This window comes from Platalea leucorodia (assembly GCF_965183815.1).
Source record: "Platalea leucorodia genome assembly, chromosome: W".
Lineage (NCBI taxonomy): Eukaryota > Metazoa > Chordata > Aves > Pelecaniformes > Threskiornithidae > Platalea > Platalea leucorodia.
In genome coordinates this window covers 21598957-21621060 of record NC_138859.1, presented here as the reverse complement: position 1 = coordinate 21621060, position 22104 = coordinate 21598957, and the positions used below count along the sequence as shown (strand labels likewise).

The window sequence follows — 22104 nt, the reverse complement described above, 5'->3', positions numbered from 1 at the left end:
ACTATCATGTATAGTTTTCAAAAAAATAGATTCTTTGTTGCTGATCAGAGAAACAACAGTTCAAAAACATTCATTCCTTGTTCTAAACTATCTACCTCCACTAAGATTTTTATAATCTAAAGAAGAGGGAAAAAATGTACTTTGAATAAGTCAAATTTGGAAAGAGCTATGACCAAATCATAAATAGGCTTCATCGTTCTATACTTTGTTTCCACAGAGTAGTGAATACAGAAAAGGACTAAATCATAAATTACCAACTTTTCATGGGTCTAACTTTTCTTTAGCCAACTTGCCTTCTCACAGCTTTATAGTAAGTATTCACGAGACTGCTGTTCCATTCACATAGCAATGGTAATGCCATTTAACTGTACAGAAATGCTTGGAAAGCATATGGGATACCTTGTAGCTATAACATAAAAAGTAAGAAAACCTCTATCTGCACTTAAGAATTAAACTGTACACTTTGATTACAGGAAGATCCACAAAATTATTCTGCAGAGCAACTATAACATCCACCTGCTGAGTAGAATCATAGAATACTTTGGGTTGGAAGGGACTTTTAAAGGTCATCTAGTCCAAACCCCGTGCAATGAGCAGGGACATCTACAACTAGATCAGGTTACACAGAGCCCCATCCAGCCTGTCCTTGAATGTTTCCAAGGATAGGGCATCTATCACCTCTCTAGGCAACCCGTTACAGTGTTACAAAACCCCTATAGTAAAAAAAAAATTCTTCCTTATATCGAGTCTGAATCTGCCCTCTTTTAGTTTAAAACCATTACCCCTTGTCCTATCATTACAGGTCCTATTAAAAAGTCTGTCCCCATCTTTCTTCTAAGCCCCCTTTAAGTATTGAAAAGCCACTATAAGGTCTCCCTGGAGCCTTCTCTTCTCCAGGCTGAACAACCCCAACTCTCTCAGCCTTTCCTCATAGGAGAGGTGTTCCATCCCTCTGATCATCTTCGTGCCCTCCTTCGTGCCCTGCTCTGTACAGGAGCACAGGTGGTGTTTTCCTCCATCCCATCAGTAGCCGGGAGGCATATGGAAAGGAACAGGAAGACCCACCTCATCAACACGTGGCTTGGGGGCTGGTGCCAGCAGCGGAATTTTGGATTTTTCGACCATGGGGCAGTTTACATGGCACCAGGCCTGCTGGAGACAGATGGGGTTCACCTGTCACAAAGGGGGAAAAGGATCCTGGCCCAGGAGTTAGCTGGCCTAGTTGAGAGGGCTTTAAACTAGATGCAAAGGGGGAAGGGGATAAAACCAGTCTTGCTTGGGATGAGCCTAGGGGTAGCATGCCTGTGTTGGAGAAGAGATCAATAGCCCAACTGAAGTGCATTTACACCAATGCACGCAGCATGGGCAATAAACAGGAGGAGCTGGAAGCCATTGCGTGGCAGGAAAACTATGATGTGGTCGCCATCACGGAAACATGGTGGGATGACTCACACAACTGGAGTGCTGCAATGGATGGCTACAAGCTCTTTAGAAGGGACAGGCTAGGAAGGAGAGGGGGAGGGGTAGCCCTGTATGTTCTGATCTGAATTCTCTCAGTGCCAGGAGGCACACAAGGCGCGAACATCGTTCTTCCACTTCGATCGGTCCGCGGCTGCGTGCTCTGGAGTCAAGGGCCACAGCGCAGTCTTCCGTCGGTTTCCCCCTCAGGACACGACCGATCCAGCTCCATCTCCTCCTCCTCACTTAATCACCGATTTTCTCCATCCCCGCCATTTCTGATGCTCGTCATTTCTGCAACTTTTTATTTTTTTTCCGGGAGGAGGTAGTTGGCCTCCTGCCCAACCCCCATGACTTGGAGGGCCAGTGGTTTTTCTGTCAGGGTGGCCTTCCCTTAGGCTGCGTTGGTTCGCGGCACCTTCTTCGATTTTATCCGGTGGACCCTCCAGAGAGGGATCCCCTATCCACCACCCAGGGGACGCGCCTTCTAGCCGTGCAGCCCCAGCCGAAGGAGCCCTGTATGTTAGGGAGTGTTTTGACTGTCTAGAGCTCAACAACAGTAATGATAAGGTTGAGTGCTTATGGGTAAAGATCAGGGGGAAGGCTAACAAGACAGTTATCGTGGTGGAAGTCTGTTATAGACCACCCAACCAGGATGAGGAAACAGATGAAGTATTCTACAAGCAGTTGGCTGAAGTCTCACAATCCCTAGCCCTTGTTCTTGTGGGAGACTTCAACTTACCAGATATCTGCTGGAAATACAACACAGCAGAGAGGAAGCAGTCTCGGAGGTGCCTGGAGTGTGTGGAAGATAACTTCCTGACGCAGCTGGTAAGCAAGCCAACCAGGGGAGGTGCCCCACTGGACCTGTTGTTTACGAACAGAGAGGGCCTGGTGGGCGATGTGGTGGTCGGAGGCTGTCTTGGGCTCAGTGACCATGAAATGATGGCATTTTCAATTCTAGGAGAGGTAAGGAAGGGAGTCAGCAAGACCGCTACCCTGAACTTTAGAAGGGCGGACTTTGGGCTGTTCGGGAGTCTGGTTAACAGAGTCCCTTGGGAGGCAGTCCTGAAGGGCAAAGGAGTCCAGGAAGGCTGGATGTTATTCAAGGAGGAATAAAGGTGCAGGAGCAGGCTGTCCCCATGTGCCGCAAGTCGAGCAGGCGGGGGAGAAGACCGGCCTGGCTGGACAGAGAGCTTTGGCTAGAACTCAGGAAAAAAAGGAGAGCCTACCGCCTTTGGAAGAAGGGGCAGGTGACTCAGGGGGACTACAAGGATGTTGTGAGGATATGCAGGGAGAAGATCAGAAAGGCGAAGGCGCAGCTGGAACTTAAACTGGCCACCGCTGTTAAAGACAACAAAAAAAGTTTTTATAAATAAGTTAGTGACAAAAGGAGGGCCAGGGAGAATCTCCCTCCTTTGTTGGATGCAGAAGGTAACCTTGCCACGAAGGATGAGGAGAAGGCAGAGGTACTTAATGCCTTCTTTGCCTCAGTCTTTAATAGTCAAGCTAGTCATCCTCGGGTTTTTCAGGCCCCTGAACTGGGAGATGGAGATAGGATGCAGAGTGAAGTCCCAGTTGTTGAAGAGGTGGCAGTCACTGACCTGCTCCTCCACCTGGATGCCCACAAGTCCATGGGGCCAGATGGGATCCACCCGAGGATAATGAGGGAGCTTGCCAAGCCACTCTCCATTATTTATCAGCAGTCCTGGTCAACTGGGGAGGTCCCAGATGACTGGAAGTTAGCAAATGTGATGCCCCTCTACAAGAAGGGTCGGAAGGAGGATCCCAGAAACTACAGGCCTGTCAGCCTGACCTCGGTGCCAGGGAAGGTCATGGAGCAGGTCATCTTGAGTGCCATTATGCAGCAAGTGTGGGACAACCAGGGGATCAGGCCCAGCCAGCATGGGTTTATGAAAAGGAGATCCTGTTTCACTAACCTGGTCTCCTTCTATGACAAGGTGACCTGCTTAGTGGATGAGGGAAAGGCTGTGGATGTTGTCTACTTGGACTTTAGTAAGGCCTTTGACACTGTCTCCCACAGCATTCTCCTGGAGAAGCTGGCTGCTCACGGCTTGGATGGGTGCACTCTGCGCTGGGTTAGAAACTGGCTGGATGGCCGAGCCCAGAGAGTGGTGGTGAATGGAGTCAAATCCAGTTGGCAGCTGGTCACGAGTGGTGTTCCCCAGGGCTCAGTATTGGGGCTGGTCCTGTTCAATATCTTCATTGATGATCTGGATGAGGGGATTGAGTGCACCCTCAGGAAGTTTGCAGATGACACCAAGTTGGGTGGAAGTGTTGATCTGCTGGAGGGTAGGAAGGCCCTACAGAGGGACCTGGACAGGCTGGATCGATGGGCTGGGGCCAACTGTATGAGATTCAACAAGGCTAAGTGCCAGGTCCTGCACTTGGGTCACAACAACCCCATGCAATGCTACAGGCTGGGGGAGGAGTGGCTGGAGAGCTGCCTGACAGAAAAAGACCTGGGGGTGTTGGTTGACAGCCGCCTGAACATGAGCCAGCAGTGTGCCCAGGTGGCCAAGAGGGCCAATGGCATCCTGGCCTGTATCAGGAATAGTGTGGCCAGCAGGACCAGGGAGGTGATAGTGCCCCTGTACTCGGCACTGGTGAGGGCGCACCTCGAGTACTGTGTTCAGTTTTGGGCCCCTCACTACAAGAAGGACATTGAGGTGCTGGAGTGTGTCCAAAGAAGGGCAATGAAGCTGGTGAAGGGTCTAGAGCACGTCTTATGAGGAGTGCCTGAGGGAGCTGGGGTTGTTTAGTCTGGAGAAGAGGAGGCTGAGGGGAGACCTTATCGCTCTCTACAACTACCTGGAAGGAGGTTGTAGGGAGGTGGGGGTCGGTCTCTTCTCCCAAGTAACAAGCGATAGGACAAGAGGAAATGGCCTCAAGCTGTGCCAGGGGAGGTTTAGGTTAGATATTAGGAAATACTTCTTCACCGAGAGGGTAGTCAGGCACTGGAACAGGCTGCCCAGGGAAGTGGTTGAGTCTCCATCCCTGGAGGTATTTAAATAACAGATAGATACAGTGCTTGAAGTCATGGTATAGATGGACTTGGCAGTGATAGGTTGACGGTTGGACTCAATGATCTTAAGGGTCTTTTCCAACCTTGACGATTCTATGATTCAAGGATCATCTGGTCCAACCTTTCTAGCACAATCTAGATGAGATGGCCCAGCACCATGTCCAGCTGAGTCGTAAACGTGTTCAGCGTAGCAGAGTCAACCACTTCCCTGGGGAGATTATTCCAATGATTGACTGTTCTCATTGTGAAAAATTTTCCTCTCGTATCCAATCGGAATCTCCCTGGGAGTAACTTGTACCCGTTACCCCTTGTTCTCACCATGTGACTCCTTGTAAAAAGGGAGTCTCCATTTTCTTTGTAGCTGCCCTTTAAGTACTGGTACATGGTGATGAGATCACCTCTAAGCCTCCTTTTCTCGAGGCTGAACAAGCCCAGCTCTCTCAGCCTATCCTCATACGGCAGGCTTCCCAGACCCTTGATCATCTTGGTGGCCCTTCTCTGGACCCCCTCCAGCCTGTCCACATCTTTTTTGTATAGCGGGGACCAGAACTGTACACAGTATTCCAGGTGTGGCCTGACAAGCACCGAGTAGAGAGGGATAGTGACTTCTTTATCTATGCTGGTGATGCCCTTGTTGATGCAACCCAGCATCCTATTGGCCTTCTTGGCCACAGCAGCACACTGTTCACTCATATTGAGCTTCCTGTCCACCAGGACCCCCAGGTCCCTTTCCACAGAGCTGCTCTCCAGCCAGGTGGATCCCAGTCTGTGCTGCACTCCTGGATTATGTTTTCCCAGGTGCAAGACCTTACACTTGTCCTTGTTAAACTTCATAAGGTTCCTGTTAGCCCACTCTTCCAGCCTATCCAGATCTTCCTGCAGGGTGGCTCTGCCTTCCAGAGTGTCTACTTCCCCACTCAATTTGGTGTCATCTGCAAACTTCATCAGGCTACACTTGATCCCGTTATCCAGATCACTTATGAAGATATTGAATAGCGTTGGGCCCAATATCGATCCCTGGGGGACCCCACTTGTGATGGGTTGCCAGTTTGAAAAACAGCCATTTACCACCACCCTTTGGGTGCAGCCTGTCAGCCGATTCCTCACCCACTGCACAGACCACTTGTCTAGGCCATAACACATCAATTTCTCCAGGAGGAGGCTGTGGGGAACTGTATCGAAGGCCTTGGAGAAGTCCAGGTAGACAACATCGACCGCTCGCACCATGTCAACCGAGCAGGTCACTTTATCGTAGAAGGCCACCAGATTTGTCAGGCAGGATCTGCCTTTTGTGAAGCCGTGTAGGCTTTTCCCAGTCACATGCTTCATTTGACTCGTGATGGCCCCCAGGAGGATCCATTCCATAACTTCCCCGGGGATTGAAGTAAGGCTGATGGGCCTATAATTACCCAGATCCTCCCTTGAGCCCTTCTTGTAGATAGGGGTAACATTTGCCTTCCTCCAGTCCTCTGGGACATCCCCCGATCTCCATGACTTCTCGAAGATTATGGAGAGTGGCCCCGCAATGCCATCAGCCAGCTCTCTCAACACCCTCGGGTGGATGGCGTCAGGGCCCATCGATTTGTAGGGGTCAAGCTCCTGTAATAATTCATGTACGAACTCCTCCTTCACTGATGGTGGGTCTATGTTTGGATCCTCCTGGATTTTTGTTCCCAGTGCCTGGGATCCAACAGTGTTGGTAGAGACAGAGGCGAAGAAAGTGTTGAGAACCTCTGCCTTTTCAGCATTGTTGGTGACTGATTCACCTCTACTGTTTAACAGTGGGCCTATGTTTTCCTTCTGTTTCCACTTGCAACTTACATACTGGAAGAACCCTTTCTTTCTATTTTTGACGTCTCTGGCCAGTTCCAATTCAAGCTGAGCTTTTGCCTTTCTAACTGCATCTAAATATATGAGTATAAACTACATTAGAGTAGTAGTATACCTTATGAGATCCTCAGTGCCTCTAGTAATCAGATCATTCCCATATGTTCCATATTTTCTAAACACCCAATTTAAGATTGTGGGATTTGATTTACATAAGCATTTATTGCTTGGCATTGCAAACAAAGTCAGAGGAATCTATGCTTTTAACATGACTCTACAATATCTTGCTATATAATAAAAAGGTACTCAAAAACATTTGTGAAGTACTAAATGATGATTGTCACATAATCAAATGCAGAAAAATCTCATGAAAAAATTAGCTGCCCTAATGGCCAACTATAGGGAAGAAGGTGCTAAGCTGATGCATTATCAAAAAGGAGAAAATCCAATGCTGAATAACACATCAAATTACTATAATGCGTTCCTTGATCTCCACTAAGTAAAGCAGAGATCTACACGTGGTTCTGTATTTGAAAATGGTGTTCATTACTAAGAAATGTTGAGAATTAAAGTTGTGTGTTATTGCTAAATAGTTTTTGAGCATATTATATATATGTTAGCATAATTCTTAAAGCATTATAAATCCTCACCATCTCCTGCATTTCTGAATTTCCCTATCAAGTATTCAAGCCTTTCATTTTATAATGGGAACGACTTTCAGACTCTACAGCAGAAATTCCAAATTCTTTTCAATGGTGATACTTTCAGAGATGAGGATCTGAAGTCTAACATCTGATTTCCTTTGCCACTGAGCACATGATGTGACACAAAGGGGAGTTAATATAATGCAAAAATCCCCCTTCACCAAATCCAAAACCTAAAAACCCCCAGGAGCTGGAAACAATCCAACTACAAGGACAGTAAGGAAAAGCCAAAACAAAGAAAACAGAGTACCTGAAGGGTTCTTGCTGAGCAAACATCGGCTGACTGCCATGAGAAATGCCAGCAAAGCACCCCTTCCAAAAGCTTTACAATTCCTTTTGGCTTTTAAAAACCTCAGCATTCAAGTTAAATTCTATACTTCTCTGCTAGATTTTTATCTCCCTAAGGGAACATTGTACATGAAAAATGTGGAAAATTCAGGTAAATACCTTGATTAAAGGACCATTTCCTAACCATCTAACTAATTATTGCATACATAGACAGGAAAATAGAGATTGGGGCTCTTTAGATACTGTTACTTCAAGGACTAACATGCCTTTGAGACTTTGCCATAGGTGATATGAAAAGCAAGAGCAAACTTTGAATACAACAAAAAATAATCTACTGCAAGGGATGCTTTATTGCAAGCAGTCATGCTTAGATGGCCAGATGACATCAGTGGCAAAAATGTCATCTCTCATCTCTACTTGCCTAGAAACTCTATCCCATATAAGACCTGGCTATAACTGTTCATCAGTTGGGACTTACACACTGTGTTTTTGTAATTCACTGCAGCTGAAACCGAATGCAAAATGCAGAATCTTGGTTTGCACAGACTGACTATAGGAGAGGATCAATGTGTTTTTCTGTTCTTGTGCCTCCCCTGGTTTCAGCTGAAAGTTTTACTCCTGATTTTCTAAAGAACTATTGGCTCAAACTCTGAGGTATGATAAAGATGTTTGGTGTATGAGTCATTATGGAAATACACTACTCTGAAGCAATGCAGATCAGATAGCTGAGGATAAATCATACAAAGAGCTGTGGATAATAGGCTTTCTGAGCGAAGGAGAAATTAGGCAGTATCATTAGGAAAGTCTGTGAAACTTCTTCATAAAAGACCTTTTTTAGGAATGAAACTCACAATTCTAGTGTTAAAAAAACCTAGGAACAGCATCAGAGAGCCATATACCCTCACAGAAGTAATTGACTTATTTTGTCTGTACTGGATTGGTTGGAACATGACTTAGAGTGAGCAGAAAAAAAACCAGCTGCTGCTTACTTTTATATTGTATTTACTGGTTTTCTTATTTTGAATAAGTGCATTGATATTCTAGAAGAGCACAAGATCCTGCTTGTCAATAGTAACTCAGCATTAATAAAGTCAGTGCAATCAAATGGCAGTAAAGATATAAAAGTGGGCAAGTGGGATCACATTTAGAAAAATTAAAGGAAGATACCAGCTCTGGCTTTCATTTCATAGCAACATGAAGGCCAATGTTAGGAACTAGCCAAGAAGGCCAATCTGAGAGTACAAATACAATCTGGGTTTAATATTAATATCAATATTATTAATATCTCAGTGTGATCTGAACATTTTTGTTGAACTTCTTAGGCTGTAGGTTGGTGCAGTATTAGCCAATGGTGATCTTATTCCCTTTTACACAGGAGGCTTTCCATTTCATTTCATAGTCTACTTCATGATCCACTGTGACATTTTTATCATCCTTTCAAAGACAAAAATCCAATCAATTTGTTTTGCTTTAATTACATTCAGTCTCATTGTTCAGAGAGGCAGTAAGCAAACTGCAGCTTGGTTTCATTATCTTATTGCTTTGTGACATTAAATTTAACCTATGTTATTTTTCTTATCCATGAGCATGCCTGTGGAATTTGAGTACTTTCACATATCAGATTGTACAGAAGAAACAGCTTTCAGAAGACTTTTAGAAGAAGTTCTTGCACTCTGCAGCCTGAAGCAACTAATGTGCAAGACAGAAGACAACTATGAGCTGGAAGAGTATGCTGGGCTGTGTCAATTGAGGAGACAGCATGTCATCCTCATGGCATCCTTACTTCCTTTAGCATCAAGTTATCTGCAGATGCTCTGGCTTGCAACTGACCACTGGCTGTGCTGCATATTGGAAAACTAACTTTTTCTGGCTGAGCATACATTGTCTTGAATAAATCTTCAAGGCAATGATCAACATGAATAAGTGTTAAAATTATACTTCAAAGCAAAGTTGGTGTATTAGCCTGAGGTTAGCCCTTGTAACAATGTCATTTTGAGGAATGTACATTGGAGCCACAGTGTGAATCTCAGGAAATGCTCACACAAACCCTCCCCTACTCAAAAAAAGATTGAAATTCAAAGAGGGGAAATTTTGCCTTTCTTTGAGCAGTTGTATTTCAGAATTCTTTGACTCAGAAATTTGAATAAAACTCCAAATGTATGCAGGTGCAAGGAGTTATCTTTACCTACTAATCTACTAAAATCTCTGACTAAAATCTGAGTAGAAGGAAATACTTTGACAGAAAGGTGCATTAGCTGGGGCTAGGGAAAGACCTCCTCTTCCTGACAATATTGGCCTTTCTCCATGGCCGTCGCTACCAGTTCACAGATAAAGAACTTAAGGCCAGAAGAAATAATAAGATTCTTATCTGACTTTCTGTCTCAACAGCATTTGATTCTAAACCCCAGTATTAGGTGCAGTCATTTCAGTAACAAAAGTGTTTAAATTCAGATCAGATTAAATTGTTACATGCTACAGTATACCAGGGGGAGTAAGGTACCCCTCTTTCCAAAGCTCTTGTAGTATCAGGAACCTGATGCCTTTCCAAATTCCAAAGATAGCAGTTGGTTAGACTCTGAATACACCAACAAAGCATATAACCATCATCATCATCATCCTTCTATTCCCTCTGTCACTTCAGAGGACTGATATTCCGTGACGGGTTCTCTGTCTGTATTCAGTGCTAAAGAATTCACTTCCAGAGCTTGGAAAGCAATCAGGAAATGTCTCATAACATCATGACGGGGTCAGAAGAAAGGTCTAGTTGTTTCCCCCAACAGTGGCCTTAGATATGCTCCTGATTCCAGGCTGTCAGTCAACAACTCTTTCTCTTGCTATAGGACTAAAAGACTGCCTGTGCTGTGAACATAATCTTGCTCAATTTTCAAATTTCTCCACAATGTTCATTAATAGCAACAGATTCAGTTGCCAGAGAAAAAAAAGTGCAACTTTCAAAAAGGATCTTTCCAATAGTATATGGCCTGTAAGGACAGAGTATTGTTTCCATAAAAAAACTGAGTGTGGGTAGGCAGAAAGAAGGGTCTCCCTGAGCATGTGCACAGCCTTCTTAGATTAAATGTAGCTCTTATGGAAGAGAGAGAATTTAATAGTTCAGTGTTCTTTAAAAGTTAAATACTTTTACACTAAAAGTGTAATCCAAGGCTTCCTTTCACTCTCTAGAATGGTTGTCATCCAGATCTTTAACAAGCTGGTAGAAAATGTACCCTTTCTAAATGTGAATGAAAGATGTTACAAAGCAGAACTCAGAATGCAGCAGAATGCAAAGACGTGCCAGTCAGCATCCTGGTGACCTACTTTTATTGTAGCAATCTCATTTTTGAAGATATGTCACCATTTTTTTTTTAGGAAAGCTGCACAATGAGGTCTCAGCAAACATGCTGCTTATCATTAAATATGTTGCTTGATGACCGCAAATACTTGTCTGTATGACTGACAAATCTTAGTCAACGAGCTCCCACAGTAATGTGCAGTATCACATTCCTAAAGGAACAAATACTGTTATGTTTCTACAACAGAAATATGTGGGAGTAAGCAAGTTGCCTGTCTACAGTAAAGGTGTCATTTTATAGATTCTAAAATGGTAAAAACTGGAGAGACACACGTTTTCAGATGGCCAATGAGATAGTCGCTTGGGGCTTTTTTTTTTTGGCATAAGTACATTTCAATAACTTTTTCAGTGTATTTCCTATGAAAATGTTCTATGTATTACCTCATTATCTGACTTCATAATAACTATTTAATTCTTCACAGCCATTGATTTTAAGGCACAGGTCAAGCAAGCAGAACATCATTACCCTTCCTTATAAATAAGGCACAGCCAAATTCCGCCCTTGAACCGTCCGTTCACACACACAAAAGTATCACAGAAGTAAATCTGTATTATTTCCCATATTTTACTTAGAAAAAACTCACATTGACAGTTTAGTTGGGAGCAACTTGGTAAAGGGCTTCATGAGATGACCCAGAAGTTATTTACAAAACAAAATGAGGACAACATTAGGTGAAACCAACACAAATAATATACCTTCAGGAGCATTCTGAAACTAGAGTCTACATTGAAAGCACTGGTGAACTGAGTGTTTCCAAATTTCTTTTGGTGGCTTTTTTGAGGGAACAAAGATTAATAAATTAAAAAGACCTTAAAACTGAAAATATTTTCTGGCTCATTTACTGACAACGAGTCAATATAATGTTATCAGTGACGAAGGCTACAAAACAAACTTTTGTTCATTAGCAAGCCAACCAAAAAACCCCAAAAGTAACCTTGAATAAATTGCAGGGCAGTGTATTACAAGGCATGTATTTTTACACTTAGGTCTGAAGCTAACTGTTTAGAAAAATAATGTTTAGAAAGCACAATGAAAAATGAACAATACTTACAACCATACCGTTTAGGGACACCCAGCAATCTGGTGGGAAATCCTGGAGTAATGGTACTAAAAACTGCAGACAACCATCCCAGTGGCACAGCAGCAGCATCATTCCGATCAAATTAAAGATTCTCACTACAGCACTGGCCAGATCGTACGTCATGTGGAAAATCTGTAGGCAAAAATTACACATGATGTATGTGATGCAAATCAGAAATGCAAATAATTTACTTCTCATCAGGCAGGTTAAAGACAAAGAAGTATCATCCTGAACTTCTAAGAAAGCTGAGAGTTCTCAGCAAGGCCCATTAATTTGGGCAGAGAGCTGTGCTGACACACCTGACTCTTGGCTGCACCCCAGTGTTATATAAGCTGCTGAAAAAGGTTATTTTGGATCTGAAGTCACCAACTGAAGTATTTTAAATCCTACAACTTCTTTCAATTGAAGCAAGTCTCACAAATTAAAAAAAAAAAAGTTGGGAAGCTTGGTAAAGGTGTTGAGACCATTACTTGTCCATGAACTTGGTGTCTAAATACTCACAAAGTTGTGGGAGATACAAATTCAATGACCCGTTCTGAAAAGATTCACTTGCACATTTCTTACCTTCTTAAAATCACCAAAATATGAGTGAAGAAACAATATAGATAATTTTACATATTTTTGGACTTCTGTTTCTACACTGTGTATTTATTAATCCAATTCCCACATACCAGTCCACCAAGAAAAATGACACTGAAGTATTTCATTGCTCTTAATCATTGGCAGTTTTCCTAAAATACTGAGAATCCTGAAACACCTGTAGTAGCTAAGTTTATGTCAAACTAATATAATCATTTGGATTTCAATATATTGCTCCATTCTTAGACAAAAAATGTTTGCATTTGAAAAGTCTTACATATATATACTCTTAAAAACAACATAGACATTTTCAAGTTTGTCATGGGCAAGATTGTTGGACAGAATTAGCATGAACAGCAGCAGTCAGTTGCCAAATAGTATGGAGAAAAACGTTATATTTAGCACTTTTCTTCTATATTGTTTTTAAAGCACTTCCAAGCTACAAATACAGCCATATTCTTTACTTATTACACAATTCAGTCAACTCAGGGTAAATATGCTGTATTGTAATACACATAATTATCACTATCCAGGAGTTCAGTTTAGAAGATTAAGAACGTCCAGTTGATATTTCATGGAATTTTAAGTAGAAAATATTATTTAATTGTACAGATAGACATAGAAATCAGAGGCTTTAGTGCTGAAAACATTAGATTGCTAGAGGTATACAGTCATATTGGCACATGCCATTTTGCATCTGTAAATAAAAGAATTCACACATAAAGGAGGAAATGTTTGTATCCTGACTTTAACATATCTAAACTGAAAGTGGAGATTAAGTACCCACACTGTAAATGAGTGCAAGTGCAAATATGGAGAGCGTATTAAGATGCCTTTCAACATCATTTTCTGTTAATGGGAGTTTGTCCTTGTTTGAAAATGATGGAGTATGTTTTGAGTCCCAAAATGCAAAACCTACATAGTAGAAACATACCTCAGACATTAACTTTGTGTGCAAATCATTTTTTCAAGCTAGGGCATTTTAAGAGAATATATTCCAAATCCCAGTTTGATAAACATAGGAAATAGATGCTTGTAACATTATTCAAAACGTCATGTCTTATCCAAATACCATCTAGCTCAGGAGATGACACTGATATTTAGGAAATACTGTAAATGGGAATAAACAGAAAAGTATCACCATTACACATTTGTGTTGTTCAGAAATGTATTTACGTTATAGCTATTTCAATAGCTACAGTTTCAGTAGCATGATATGAATCAAGAGAAAAGATATGTGAAACTGAAATGATTTTCTTTTAAAGAACTGAAAAAAAATAGGAAGGATTACTACTGTTTTGGAACATTAGCACTCATTCAGGTTACACCTTATCCACATGGTTATTTTATTACACCCACAAAGTGCAGATGAATTCCTGATCACATGAAAAGTTGCAGAAGTTTTTTCAAAGAAAGCAGGATTTCCCCTAGAATATTTGTCTGAAAAAGTGCAGAAGGTCAGATAGAAATAATACATATTTTACAAAGAGATCACAACTTCCCAGGGAATTTTCTATTGCTCCAGAAAAGCAAGTTATCACATCTCTACACTAGGGCTGGACAAAAAATCCAAGTTCCCACCCATGCTGTTTTCATACTGCCTCAAGCTTCCCATTAGGCTTCACTGTAAGAGACCAGATTTTCAGAAAAATTCACTGTATTGGATACTGAGTGTTTTTAAAAAAACAGGTCACAAATATGACAATCAGAGCCAAACTGAACACAAAAATCTTCATGAGTACTGCATTCAGCTCTGGGGCCCCCAACATAAGAAGGACATGGACCTGTTGGAGTGAGTCCAGAGGAGGGCCACGAACATGATCGGTGGGCTGGAGCACCTCTCCTATTAGGACAGGCTGAGAGAGCTGGGGTTGTTCAGCTTGGAGAAGAGAAGGCTCCCAGGAGACCTTAAAGCAGCCTTCCAGTACCTGAAGGGGGCCTACAGGAAAGATGATGGACAAGGACTTTTTACAAGGGAGTATAGTGATAGGACAAGGGGTAATGGCTTTAAACTGAAAGAGGGTAGATTTAGATTGGATATAAGGAAGAAATTCTTTACTGTGAGGGTGGTGAGGCACTGGAACAGATTGCCCAGAGAAGTTGTGGATGCCCCCTCTCTGGAAGTGTTCAAGGCCAGGCTGGATGGGGCTTTGACCAACCTGGTCTAGTGGAAGATGTCCCTGCCCATGGCAGGGGGGTTGGAACCAGATGATCTTTAAGGTCCTTTCCAACCCAAACCATTCTATGATTCTATGATTTCTGTACTAACTTAGAAAAAGAACTTTTCTTAAAACGTGCACCTAGGTGTATGTGATAAGCAGGGGAAGATCTGGTTCTCCAAAGATCTCCAAAGTCCACAAAACACAACTTGCATAGACCCAAGGCTCCTGAAACCTTATCCTGCCTCTGTAACTACGGGCCTAGGCACCATAACAGATTTTGCACGTATCCAGTGATCAGAGCTGCATAAAAATGATCATTCTGAGGCTCTTTCACTTGGATGGAGCCCATTTTTGGGCATCAATTCTGGCGACTTTATTTATACTCCTAATTCCATATCTAAATATTCAGCTTAACCACCAAGAGGTGCAAATTTTGGACAACACATTTAAAAAAAATTACTAGAGTGACGTGAGACTACTGCAACTGAGAAAAAAATAAAATTCCTTTGAAAACTAACTCTTTCCACATTTTTATTTCACATAATAGGAAAGATTTAATAGATATCTCTCCTTTTTGCTTAATACTCAGTTTCATTTCAATTATGCATGATATTTTTTATTATTATTAACATGTTTGTTTGGAGGGGTGTCCTGGTTTCGGCTGGGATAGAGTTGATTTTCTTCCTAGTAGCTGGTATAGGGCTGTGTTTTGGATTTAGGATGAGAATAATGTTGATAACACACTGATGTTTTAGTTGTTGCTAAGTAGTGCTTACACTAGGCAAGGACTTTTCAGCTTCCCATGCTCTGCCAAGTGCACGAGAAGCTGGGAGGGGGCACAGCCAGGACAGCTGACCCAGACTGGCCAAAGGGCTATTCCATACCATATGGCATCATGCTCAGTATATAAACTGGGGGAGTTGGCCTGGGGTCAGCGATTGCTGCTCGGGGATGGGCTGGGCATCAGTCAGCGGGTGGTGAGCAATTGCATTGTGCATCACTTGTTTTGTATATTCTTTTATCATCATTATTATTTTTTTTCTTCCTCTGCTGTCCTATTAAACTGTCTTTTTCTCAACCCGCGGGTTTTACTTTTTTTTCCCGATTCTCTCCCCCATCCCACGGGGGGGGCGGGGGGCGGGCAGGGGAGGGTGAGTGAGCGGCTGTGTGGTGCTTAGCTGCTGATTGGGGTTAAACCACGACAGTCCTTTTTGGCGCCCAACGTGGGGCTCAGAGGGCTGAGATAACGACAGATCTGACCAGAGCATGTTAAAACAAATTTGCTATATTTGTTATATTTGTTATTCATTATATTAGTTCAGTAATCTCCGGTCACAATGTTGATTTACTTGCTTTCAGAGTTGTGGTATTTGCTCTCAGAGTTCTGTTATGTAACATGTTACTTACTGTTAATATATACTGTTTGTCAGTATTTGTGTGCTGTTTATCACCTCTGGGAGATGGATTAAGGTTGTTGCTTTGCTGTACTGTGTAACATATGATTATGGTATGATAAAGTTATTGCTCATGAGATCAATCTTGCATTTCTACTCAGCATTGCCGTCTCCTCTGTATTTTGTCAGCCATCTATCGTAAATTATTAATAATTACACTTTTTACTTTTTCTCCTCGGAGAGCCAGCCTACAGGGGAGACACCTTCCTCCATCTTCCCCTTCTTCTCCAGGCTAATAACAATGGCTCTTGAGAATTCTGAATATCCTTGGGATGTTCAAACCAGCGGGGTCGGGGCAATCCCCAGTATCAGTACAGGCTGGGGGATGAAGAGATTAAGAGCAGCCCTACAGAGAAGGACTTGGGGTACTGATAGATGAAAAGCTGGACATGAGCCAGCAATGTGTGCTTGTAGCCCAGAAAACCAACTGTATTCTGGGCTGCATCAAAAGAAGCATGGCCAGCAGGTCGAGGGAGGTGATTCTCCCCCTCTACTCTGCTCTGGTGAGACCCCACCTGGAGTACTGCATCCAGCTCTGGGGTCCTCAGCACAGGAAGGACATGGACCTGTTGGAGCAGGTCCAGAGGAGGGCCACAAAAATGATCAGAGGGATCACCTCTCCTATGAGGACAGGCTGAGAGAGTTGGGGTTGTTCAGCCTGGAGAAGAGAAGGCTCCAGGGAGACCTTATTGCAGCCTTTCAATACTTAAAGGGGGTTTAGAAGAAAGATGGAGACAGACTTTTTAGCAGGGCCTGTTGCGTTAGGACAAGGGGTAATGGCTTTAAACTAAAAGAGGGCAGATTCAGACTAGATATAAGGAACAAATTTTTTACAGTCAGGGTGCTGAAACACTGGAACGGGTTGCCCAGAGAGGTGGTAGATGCCCCATCCTTGGAAACATTCAAGGCAGGCTGGATGGGGCTCTGAGTAACCTGATCTAGTTGAAGATGTCCCTGCCAAATGCAGGGGGGATGGACTAGATGACCTTTAAAGGTCCCTTCCATCCCAAAGCATTCTATGATTTTATGATTCTATGGTCCTATTACTATGTCTCCTGAATGTATGTCAGGTCTTACTTAGGGTTAAACAACTATTTAACAACACTGCAGCTACTCCAACCCCCGCAACAAGCACTGCGGCTACTCAAAACCCAGCGACAGGAACTGCAGCTACTCAAACCTCGGCAGGAGGCACTGTGGCTACTCAAACCCTGGTGACAGGCACTGCAGCTGAACCAGAGAACCAACCTGTGCTGGTATCAGTCGTCCCTATACACAAGAAGAAATCCTGGAATCCCTTTCTAGGGAAGGGGGCATTGACAAAGCGATTAGAAAAGGGGCAAAAGCCCTCAGCCTCTGGAGGCGACTCCCGTCAAGCATGAAGGAGAGGTATCCCTTCAAGGAAGATGTTATATGTCACCCAGGCAAGTGGACCACCATGGAGAGAGGTATCCAGTACCTGAGGGAATTAGCTGTGCTGGAGGTGATTTATGGTGACCTGGACAATGAGCAGTTACCCAAAGATCCAGATGAAGTCAGGTGCACATGACCCATGTGGTGGAAATCTGTACGGAGCGCACCATCGTCGCATGCAAACTCATTGGCAATAATGACATGGAAAGACGGAGATGGACAGATGGTGGATGAACTGACTGGCCAACTCCAGCAATATGAAGGAAGTCTCTCATCCTCCCTTGTCTCGGCTGTGGAGAATGTCCCGGGAGTTCCAGCAACTCAAAGAGTATATGTCCTACTCTCCACCTGTATGGACCAGTATCTCAGCCATTAGGAGGAAGCGTCCCTCTGCTCAAGAGAGAGGATATAGAGGGTACACAATATGGGCCACACTGTGGTTTTACCAGTGTGACCACGGAGAGGACATGAGGAAGTGGGATGGAAAATCTACCTCGACCCTAGAGGCACGGGTACGTGAGTTGCAAGGAAAAACAACTACAAAAGGGGGTTCTCCCAGGAACACTGCTGCTCCAGTTTCCAGTGAGCAGTTCCCCAGACAGAGTAGAAGGGCTGATCTTACTCCTGATTGTAATGAAGGAACTCCTGACTCATATTTACAAGAAGTGAGTAACGAATGCTATGACCAGGACTAGAGGGGCCCTGCCTCCAGCCAGGTGAAGGAAAGGGACAACCGGGTGTACTGGACTGTGTGGATTCGATGGCCTGGCACATCAGACCCACAGGAGTATAAGGCTCTAGTGGACACCGGTGCACAGGGTACCCTAATGCCATCAAGCTATGAAGGGGCAGAACCCATCTGTATTTCCGGAGTGACAGGGGGATCCCAACAGCTGACTGTATTGGAGGCTGAAGTGAGCCTAACAGGGAAGGAGTGGCAGAAGCACCCCATTGTGACTGGCCCAGAGGCCCCATGCATCCTTGGCATAGACTACCTCAGGAGAGGGTATTTCAAGGATCCAAAAGGGTACTGGTGGGCTTTTGGTATAGCTGCCTTGGAGAGGGAGGAAATTAAACAGCTGTCTACCCTGCCTGGTCTCTCGAAGGACCCTTCTCTTGTGGGGTTGCTGAGGGTCAAAGAACAACAGGTGCCAATCACTACCACAACGGTGCATCAGCAGCAATATCGCACCAACAGAGACTCCCTGATTGGCATCCATAAGCTGATTCATCTACTGGAGAGCCAAGGAGTGATCAGCAAGACTCGCTCACCCTTTAGCAGTTCCATATGGCCAATGCAAAAGTCTAATGGAGAGTGGAGACTAACAGTAGACTATCAGGGCCTGAATGAAGTCACACCACCACTGAGTGCTGCCGTGCCAGACATGCTAGAACTTCAATACGAACTGTAGTCAAAGGCAGCCAAGTGGTATGCCACAATTTATATCACTAATGTGTTTTTCTCAATCCCTTTGGCGGCAGAGTGCAGGCCACAGTTTGCTTTCACTTGGAGGGGGGTCCAGTACACCTGGAATGGTCTGCCCCAGGGGTGGAAACACAGCCCCACCATTTGCCATGGACTGATCCAGACTGCACTGGAACAGGGTGGGGCTCCAGAACACCTGCAAGACATTGATGACATCATCAAATGGGGCAACACAGCTGAAGAGGTTTTTGAGAAAGGGAAGAAAATAGTCCAAATCCTTCTGGAGGCCAGCTTTGCCATAAAACAAAGTAAGGTCAAGGGACCTGCACAGGAGATCCAGTTCTTAGGGATAAAATGGCAAGATGGACATTGTCAGATCCCAATGGATGTGATCAACAAAATAACAGCCATGTCCCCACCAACTAGCAGAAAGGAAACACAAGTTTTCTTGGGTGTTGTGGGTTTTTGGAGAATGCATATTCCAAATTACAGTCTCATCGTAAGCCCTCTCTATCAAGTGACCCGGAAGAAGAGCGATTTCAAATGGGGCCCTGAGCAATGACAAGTCTTTGAACAAATTAAACAGGACACAGTCCATGCAGTAGCCCTTGGGCCAGTCCGGACAGGGCAAGATGCAAAAAATGTGCTCTACCCTGCAGCCAGGAAGAACAGCCCCACCTGGAGCCTCTGGTAGAAAGCACCAGGGGAGACTCGAGGTCGACCCCTAGGGTTTTGGAGTCAGGGATACAGAGGATCCAATGCCTGCTATACTCCAACTGAAAAAGAGATATTGGCAGCATATGAAGGGGTTCGAGCTGCTTCGGAAGTGGTTAGTACTGAAGCACAGCTCCTCCTGGCACCCGACTGTGCTGGGCTGGATGTTCAAAGGGAGGATCCACTGTACACATCATGCAACTGATGCTACGTGGAGTAAGTGGGTAGCACTGATCACACAACGGGCTCGAATAGGAAACCCCAGATGCCCAGGAATCTTGGAAGTGATCATGGACTGGCCAGAAGGCAAAGATTTCGGAATATCGCCAGAGGAGGAGGTGAGGCATGCTGAGGAAGCCCCACTGTATAATAAACTACCAGAAAATGAGAAGCAATATGCCCTGTTCACTGATGGGTCCTGTCTTCTTGTGGGGAAGCATCGGAGGTGGAAAGCTCCTGTATGGAGTCCTGTATGACAAGTGGCAGAAACTGCTGAAGGAGAAGGTGAATCAAGTCAGTTTGCAGAGGTGAAAGCCATCCAGCTGGCTTTAGATATTGCTGAATGAGAAAAGTGGCCAATGCTCTGTCTCTGTACTGACTCATGGAGGGTGGCAAATGCCCTGTGGGGGTGGTTACGGCAATGGAAGCAGAGCAACTTGGCAGCGCAGAGGCAAACCCATCTGGGCTGTTGCATTGTGGCAAGATATTGCTGCCCGGCTAGAGAACCTGGCTGTAAAAGTACGTCACGTAGATGCTCATGTACCCAAGAGTCAGGCCACTGAAGAACATCAAAACAACCAGCAGGTGGACCAGGCTGCTAAGATTGAAGTGGCTCAGGTGGACCTGGACTGGCAACAGAAGGGTGAATTATTCCTAGCTTGGCGGGCCCATGAAACCTCAGGCCATCAAGGAAGAGATGCAACCTATAGATGGACTCGCGATCGAGGGGTGGACTTAACCATGGACACTATTGCACAGGTTATCCATGAATGCGAAACATGAGCTGCAATCAAGCAAGCCAAGCAGTTCAAGCCTTTCTGGTATGGAGGACGATGGCTGAAATATAAAAATGGGGAGGCCTGGCAGATTGATTAGATCACACTCCCACAAACCCACCAAGGCAAGCGCCATGTGCTTACAATGGTGGAAGCAACCACTGGATGGATGGAAACATATCCCATGCCCCATGCCTCTGCCTGGAACACTATCCTGGGCCTTGAGAAGCAAGTCCTATGGCAACATGGCACCCCAGAAAGAATTGAGTCAGACAACGGGACTCATTTCCGAAACAGCCTCATAGACACCTGGGCCAAAGAGCATGGCATTGAGTGGGTATATCACATCCCCTATCATGCACCAGCCTCCGGGAAAATCGAACGATACAATGGACTGTTAAAGACTACACTGAGAGCAATGGGTGCTGGGACATTCAAACATCAGGATACACATTTAGCAAAGGCCACTTGGTTAGTCAACACTAGGGGATCTGCCAATTGAGCTGTCCCTGCCCAATCAAAACTTTTACATACTGTAGAGGGGGATAAAGTCCCTGTAGTGCACATAAAAAATATGACGGGGAAGACAGTCTGGGTTACTCCCGCCTTGGGCAAAGGAAAACCCATTCATGGGATTGCTTTTGCTCAAGGACCTGGGTGCACTTGGTGGGTGATGTGGGAGGATGGGGAAGTCCAATGTGTACCTCAAGGGGACTTGATTTTGGGTGAAAATAGCCAATGAACTGAATTGTATAATGTTAATTGCTATATAATACTGTATATTGTCACTCCTAAGGTGGCTATATGCCATATCAATGGTATTACAGTAAGAATCGCCCAGATTAATGAAGAATGAACTCTGAGGAAACCAAGCAAAGTGCAGTGGTGATGGAACCAGAACTGGCTTCAGCATGCACCAATCCAACACCACACACCATCTCTCCTGCCCTGAAAGACTGCTGTGACAGATGGAACCCAAAGTCATGGACTGAATGAACTCAACGAATGTTTTAGAGGGATGGCCCATAGACTAAGGGAATGATAACTTTGTGTATATATCAAAAGACAGGAAAAATGGTGGTGATTAATTGGAATGTGTTGGAAAGGGTAGGAACTGGACGTGACGTAGATGGTATAGAATAAGGGGTGGATACTGTCCTGGTTTCAGCTGGGATAGAGTTAATTTTTCTTCCTAGTAGCTGGTATAGGGCTGGGTTTTGGATTTAGGATGAGAATAATGTTGATAACACACTGATGTTTTAGTTGCTGCTAAGTAGTGCTTACACTAGGCAAGGACTTTTCAGCTTCCCATGCTCTTCCCGGTGCACAAGAAGCTGGGAGAAGACACAGCCAGGACAGCTGACCCAGACTGGCCAAAGGGCTATTCCATACCATATGACATCATGCTCAGTATATAAACTGGGGGAGTTGGCCTGGGGTCAGCGATTGCTGCTCGGGGATGGGCTGGGCATCGGTCAGCGGGTGGTGAGCAATTGCATTGTGCATCACTTGTTTTGTATATTCTTTTATCATTATCTTTATTATTATTTTTTTTTCTTCCTCTACTGTCTTATTAAACTGTCTTTATCTCAAAAAGAGCGGAGAAT

General features: G+C 44.2%; 1 protein-coding gene across 1 annotated transcript in view; it reads right to left on the bottom strand.

The window, feature by feature from the left end:
• The window catches only part of LOC309601487 (potassium/sodium hyperpolarization-activated cyclic nucleotide-gated channel 1-like), a gene marked incomplete at both ends in the record, with an annotated part of 262000 nt that overhangs the window by 110869 nt on the left and 129027 nt on the right, over positions 1-22104 (bottom strand). The window contains one exon of the mRNA XM_082334512.1: positions 11725-11886. Within this exon, the coding sequence (XP_082190638.1) occupies positions 11725-11886 (162 nt within the window). The remainder of the gene's footprint in view (positions 1-11724; positions 11887-22104) is intronic.